At 25.6% G+C, this 7,333-nt stretch overlaps 1 protein-coding gene across 1 annotated transcript; it reads right to left on the bottom strand.

Annotated features, from left to right (window-relative positions):
* Nucleotides 1-1,198: 1,198 nt before the first annotated feature.
* Nucleotides 1,199-5,351, bottom strand: LOC129918470 (ornithine decarboxylase 2-like). The gene is made up of 5 exons (XM_055999054.1): nucleotides 4,986-5,351; nucleotides 4,407-4,656; nucleotides 4,212-4,335; nucleotides 1,604-2,026; nucleotides 1,199-1,529 (listed from the first exon to the last, which is right to left on the bottom strand). Exons 1-5 carry the CDS (start codon nucleotides 5,164-5,166, stop codon nucleotides 1,311-1,313), a joined length of 1,197 nt encoding a protein of 398 aa, XP_055855029.1. The 5' UTR covers nucleotides 5,167-5,351; the 3' UTR covers nucleotides 1,199-1,310.
* Between the last annotated feature and the right edge of the window lie 1,982 nt (nucleotides 5,352-7,333).

Below are 7,333 nucleotides of genomic sequence, written 5' to 3' on the forward strand. Positions count from 1 at the left end.
TTTTGTTTGCAAATTTTACGCGTTTTGTTTGGTTGAGGTCTTATAGCTTTCTCTCTTCAAGTCGCATTATCTACCTGATGGGACAATATACTACCTATAATTAATGATGATTTTCCCATCAAGTGCACTGGTTTGCTATTCGAAATTAACCAAACAACACGAAAACAAACAAATAACCCTAAGATATAAGATTTCTGAGAAGAAAAAAAATATCTAATATCTCTGATTTGTCATTGAGCCACATTTTCATCAATTTTATTTTAGTCAGAATGTAAAAACCGTTACTGAATATGCTCAAACAATTTTTCTTATATAAAAGAATAAGGTCCGAAGTACTGCATTTTCTATCTGATCTGATCTGATTAATTTTCTTTTTACTTCGGATTCGAGTTCAGCACACCGAAAACCTTCACAAAAGTATATTTTTGTTTCGGCGACAAAAAAAAAATTTAATTTTCTTAACCAGTGTAATCAATAAATGACAAATTGTTGAGTACAATATTGTCGGTTTTTAACTATCAACCGAGTCTTGTTAAATAACTTGTATATATTTTGAATTTAAAAGCCAAGTAAATAAGTTTTTAGAGAGTTTTTAAGACATCCAAAAAGTTCTTACGAGGCTCTGCCAGATATAGATAGCATAGATATGTTATTTTATTTCTCATAACAAAGATTTTTCAATTTTTTTTAATAAAATTTTCTATCAAAAACACGATGTGCCGTTCGAAAGAAATTAGAATATTAGGTACATAAAAACCAAATTTTAAGATTCATAGACCCTTTTTCAAAAAAAATATTCTTTTAAACAAAATTATAAGCTTTAAAAAAACATTTTAAAACTCGTTAAATTTGTTTACGTTGTTAACGGGAAAAAATCAAGAAAACGGTTATATTTAAAATGCAATTTTAAAGTTCGTTATTATATTTAAAATGGTTAAAAAAATATTTTTTTTATTTCAAAAATTTGACCTCATTAGTTATTTTTATCTTCATGACCCTTCAAGAATTAAAAATATTAAATGCTTACATTTCGTTTCAGCAAACGTCTCTTAATCCTTATTACTTGACACAGAATAAAAAAAATTAAAAAAAATTTGACTTCAAACAACCAAACCCCGATGACCACTTTTTCAGTTTTTCAATCCTGTACCTGTATGCATTTCTATTTTTTTAATAAATGAAAAGATTTTTTTTTATTCTAATTATATTTTGAGTTTTTATTCGGATTTTTATATTTTTTTTAAGTACCTATATGTCTTATAAATTATTCTAATTCTTAATTTCTAAATTTAATTTTCTAAATATTTATCTTAAATCATTTGCAAATCTTTTCTAATATAAAATCTCGTTTTTGGCAATGTAAATCCATTAAATGGACTCGATGTTGGAATAGAATAAGCGCCCATATTTGGAAATGCAATAAAATCGCCATCTTTGAGATTCGGTAAATTAATATTGTCGCAGATCTTATCACAAGCATCACAAGTTGGTCCCCAAATTAAACTGCTAAATGTTTCACTATCAGCATTCTAAAAATAAAAAAAAAAAATAAAATCAAAATTAATAAATTTATTTTTGTTTGACCAAAGTCTAAACTATTTACCTTAAAATGAATTACATTATATTTAATATCTTCATATAAAATGCAATTGAATGTTCCATAAACTCCATCATTTACATAATACATGACTTTTTCCAATTGACCCTCACGACCTCTGAGTTCACGTTTTGAATAGATTTTGCAAATTGTTGTATAAGCTGTTGACACAAAGTAACGTCCTGGCTCAGCAATAACTTTAGCTTTCACATCGCTTAAATATTTGTCCAAAGACTTGTTCACTAATTCGGCGATATTGGAAAACATCTCGTCATCATCTCCAGGAAATCCACCACCAATATCAAATAATTCCATATTGTGTTTAATCAAATTTCCAGCTTTGTATAAGGCACTTCCTGTACAAATAGCTCTTCCGTAAGCTGGCAAATCACCACAACCAGATCCAACATGGAAACTTACTCCTTTTACCTGAAAGAAATTGGAAATATTTACTCAAACATTAGATAATATCTTAAGATTTGTTTTCCTAAAGAAACTAGGCCCTAGAGTGGAATCCTGTGGAACACCATTTTGAAATTTTGTTCGTTGTTTTAATGTTTTAGTTCAAGTGTCAAAGAAAATAAAAGACACAAAATTCAAAAGAAAAGATCTAAGTACAATCCTAAGATGACTAAACTCTATAACATTAAAAACAAAAAAGTATACACTTATCTCAAAACTTAACCCTGGCCCATAAAAAAACCATTTCTAATCGCAATTCACACAGATTTTCGCACGACCAACCACAAAACCAAAATTAGTTAACGAGGATCTGTATTTGTTTTATACGTTTATAATATCATTTCAAGTAGATATTATTTAAAGACATTACAAGTTCAAGTACGTACTTGATGAAAATTTTAGTTAAAAGATATCTTATCATTAAAGTTAATTATCTTAAACTGGAATCATAGGATAAAGTTTTTTTTTTATCAGCAGTCTCAGAAATTAAAATTTTTTTTCATCAGTTTGATTTCGAAAGTAGAAAATAGAAATTAATTAAAAATGAATGCCAGTTTTTATATCAATACAATCTAGATTATGCAGAACGTTTTACGGCACGAGTACGATAACTTAAGCGACGAGAATTGAAATTGTTTTTTTTTTTTGCAGAGGTAAAGAGGTTCAATATAATCATTTTTTACTAAGGTAAATTAATAACAACGGCAACACTTTTAGTTATGAGTGATATCTTTTTAAAAAGCCAAAACTGTTCACTTAATTTTAATTTTTAAAACAAGCTATATCAGTCAATTGTTTTTGAAAAAATCGATTTCAATGATCCATGTAATTTATTTCATCACAAACTTTAAAATCATTATAGCAATTTTTGCTAAAAAAATTCCTATGCAAATTTTTAATAAACATTTTTTTAGTTTTCAAAAAAAAAATTTTTTTTTTGTTTTTTTTTAATATTTTTTCAATAGCTTATCAAATTTTCAAAATCAGAAATTAAAATTTTGTTAAATGTGATTAATGATAATTTATTTAAGAAAGGCCATCCAAAATTTTGGGAAATATTAATTTATACAGATATTTAAAAAAAAAGGGATCTTACGAAATTGGATTTTTCAAAAAACTATTTGAAAAATAAAAAAAAAAATTAAATTTGTTTTTTATTTTAATACATATTACACCTGCTCAAACGCTTCTGATTTCTTTGATTTTTTGTATGAGAAAAAATTTTTATAAAAAAAATTAAATCATTAGAGTCGTTTTTTAAACAAATAGTTTTTTTTTATTGAAAATAGTTTCTCAAAAAAACATAAAACAAAAATTTGAAAAAAAAAAGTATTTTTTAAAAATATTTGTTTTATCAAAAAAATAACTACGATCAAAATTAAACTTAGAAAAAAAATTAGTGGTTTGTTTTTATAAAAATTGATTAAAAAAAGCCAAAAAAAAAATCATTTTTTATTTCAATCTAAAATTTTCTGATTAAAAAATTTTGTTAAAAAAAAAAATAGAAAACTCTTTTTAATTGTTTTGAACATTTCAAAAACCTAAAAAAAAAGTCTATATACTGTTGATAATGATTTTGAAAAACAAAAGACCTTTTTTCACCAAAAAAATGCACACTGTATTGTTAGTATTTGTTTAAAAAAATCTGATAGATATTTTTTATCAATTTGTTTTATGTATAATTCTGCTTTTCAAAATTTTGTAAAACTGGGTTTAAAACTTTAAAATACAAAATTTTGAATTTTCAGAATTTTGGATCCAAGAATTTTAATATACCGAAGTACTGAAGAATTTTGAAAAGCGAATTTTGGCACACACGGAATTATATAACTCGAACGCGTCAAATTTTGTTTTTTTTTTTGTTGTTTAAAATCTGTTTAAACAAAATGTTCTATTCTTTAATATTGAACGCATAAAATATATTTGTGTCATTTATCAAATAAAATATTATTGAATTTGAGAAAACAAAATATTATTCAAATATTAACTTTGCACAATACGTGGCTCTACCAAAACAAATATTTTATTTTCCTGCTTTTTTTCAATATTTGCATTTCTGTTGTTTTCCTCTATTTACTCAATTTTGTTATTTTTAATTTTAAAAATAAAATGAAAAATAAATATGTACATATACTTAAAAAATTGTACTCACATTAACGTCAAGCGCCTTAGCCAAGAGCATCAAAGCAACACCATCTTCTTCAGCATTACAACCAAATTTATTACCAAGTGGACTTAATGCCTTATTTGCATCTGAACGAAAACGTACAACAACACTAAAAATATAAAAAAAAAAATATTTTATAAAAAAAAAGTTACAAGAAAAATTAAATTTTAAAAAACTTACTTTGATTCAGGATAATTTTTGAATATTTTGTAAATTTCAAATTCATTATCAACAGTACTGTCAGTGACATTATTCTCTTTAGCATATTGAATGTGTGAAATTGACTTCATTGGATTGGCAAAGATAATTTTCTCCGAATCGAATCCGAGACTGAGGACTTGTTCAATTTCAGCTTTCGATGCACAATCAAAACCAGTACCCAAATCGCCAAGGGTTTTCAAAATTGGTAATTCATCGTTACATTTGATGGCTAATTAACAAAAAATAATAAATATATTTTATTAAAAATTAAAATAAACACAGAAAAATTACAATTTAATTTAAAAACAAAATTTAAAAAAATTACAATTTTATTCAAATAATTTAAAATTTAAATAAAAAATTAAAAAATATTACAATTTAATTTAAATACAAAATTAAAAAAATTACAATTTAATTTAAATAAAAAATTAAAAAAAATTACAATTTAATTTAAATAAAAAATTTAAAATATTACAATTTAATTTAAAATAAAAATTTAAAAACTGCAATTTAATTTAAAAAATTGAAATTTTTGAAAAAACTTTTAAGTTTACTCACCATAATATGGCATAACATTTGGCATAAGTCTTCTCCAGTCATTATATTTACTGACAAGTTGTGACAAGTCACAAATATTAATTGCTGCATCTTGATTCCTTAAATCCCACTCATCAATTTTACTTTCCAAGTCCAAAGTTCCTTGGTAGACATGAATAGGTTGAGCTTCTACGGTGCACATTTTTGTATTATTTTGAATTTTTTTTTTTAATTAATTTTATTGTTCTTAAAAAATTTATATTTTTAAAACACTGTTTTACACTTTAAGTTTGACACGAAACTTTATTAAAATGCAACCCTGTTTTAGCTGGGGGATGAACTATTATAACTGTTCTTTAGCGAGAGCTAACAATGAATGTTGCTCGAAGTTAGACAAACTCGCTGTTTTATTCATTTCTGTGATTATCATAATCAGCATCGTTTTTTTTTTATTTTTTTTTTTTTTTTTGTTGGCTGATTTAACGATTCTAAGGAAATAATATTTGATATCACAAACTCACAAACGTTAGCCAATTGAAATCACGTAACCTATACACATAAGATTATGGAGGGGGTATGTCCAAATATTATGACTAAAGTCTCTATAACAAAGTATTATAACTTTTAAAATTTATTTGTGGTCTTAACTGTTTTATTCATGCTGATGTGACGACTGACGATGTTGCTTTTATTTGAACAAAATACTAAAATAAATATTTTTTGAAAGTTAAGTAGGTAAATAGGTTTAAACTTTTGGATAACCTGGACAAATATTTGAACATATTCTTTTTATGTTTTTTGTTTGTTTTAAGTATTAAAATAGACAAGAAAATAAAGACAAAAATTTTAAAAACAATGAAAAGTGTGGTTTTTTTCCAAAGCTTGAGAATCTAGAATTTAATTTTTTAAAGAGCTTCAAATTTATTAAAGGCTTTTAATCCTATCTCATGATCTGAAACAAAACAGATTTTAAACCATAAAAGAACCCCAGTTAACAAAATAATAAAAAAAGTTGTTCCAAAAAAACCTATTTGTTATTCTTTTGTTTTTAACTAACAACTTTGTTTGTTCACTACAAATAAAAAAATACAAGCATGTTAGTAATAATTAGTTTGTTATGCTGGTTAATAAGTCAGAATTTGAGCGTAGAAAATGTTTGTTTTGCGGCATATAAGAAGTCTATGGGGAAAAACAGTGTGAAATTGAAATTTTCAGGCTTGATGACTGTCTTTCATCCATTCTTTAGTTAGGAAACACAAAACGCGTTTTTTAATTCATGACGTACCTTAATAAAAATATGTAAGTTACCATAATTGATTTAGTTAGAATTCAGCACATGCTTGAACTTGACATAAGATTCTTTTATATTTATAGTACAAAAACTTATTTTTAAAAACTTTTTATTTAACTTTCAATGTTTGTTAGTTTGTTTGGGTGTTTATTTGTTTGGATATTTGCTAGTTTGGTTAGAATAGAATAAAGTGAAATTGTGGTATAAACAATGAACTACGTATTAAGCAGATCTAATGAGCCAAATAATTTTTGGGCCCACAATTAAGTGGATTCAAAAATTTGAAAATTAAGTCAAATAATTTAAGAAACTAATTATATTGAGTATAAAAAGAAATACATTCTTCAATGGTATTTTATTTTGCCTTTAAATCTGAAGACCTGCCAATAAAACATGATTGTAAGTCAGATATTATAAAAACAATAATTTGGCTATTCTAACAAATTAAGGGACCAGCTATGATGAACCAAAAAAACCAAACAAAAAATAAAATTCAGAAAAAAATGTTTCTGGGAGGAGATGTATTTTTGAGTGAAAAATTCATTGGAGTTCGCTTTTTCAACACTCCTATCAAAATGGATATAGTCCAAGAGCTAGTGGCACATTTGACTAAGGTAGCTCTTGTAAGGCTAAAAATTCTTACAGTGATAATTTTTAGCATGCTAAGTAAAAAAATCTTGGTCTGGCAGGCCTCAGCGGTGCACATCATATATATATATGACCTTGAAAGTGTAAAAAAAATTTAAAAAAAAAAGTTGCTCTTGTAAGGCTGAAATTTTTATAGAATTTAGTTTACCCATCGAGAAGAACAAAAAAAAAATTGCCAGACTTTTTTGAGGTGCACAAGTGCCTGCCAGACTAACTTTAAGGTGCGAAGTTTACATGCATTAAACGAAACTTTATTCTGTAAAGTCGAAATTTATATATGTGTTTGTCCAAGCGATTTTGAGAGGAACTGTGCAATTACAGCCGGTCCTGGCCGATATAAGTCCTAGTTAGGTGAGTGGAAAGATGCAGCTTTCTCAAAAATGACTTATAATCAAAAAAAAAATATTTAAGAACAACGGCAACACTTACA

The sequence above is a fragment of the Episyrphus balteatus genome, chromosome 4 (assembly GCF_945859705.1).
Source record: "Episyrphus balteatus chromosome 4, idEpiBalt1.1, whole genome shotgun sequence".
In the NCBI taxonomy this organism is placed as follows: Eukaryota; Metazoa; Arthropoda; class Insecta; order Diptera; family Syrphidae; genus Episyrphus; species Episyrphus balteatus.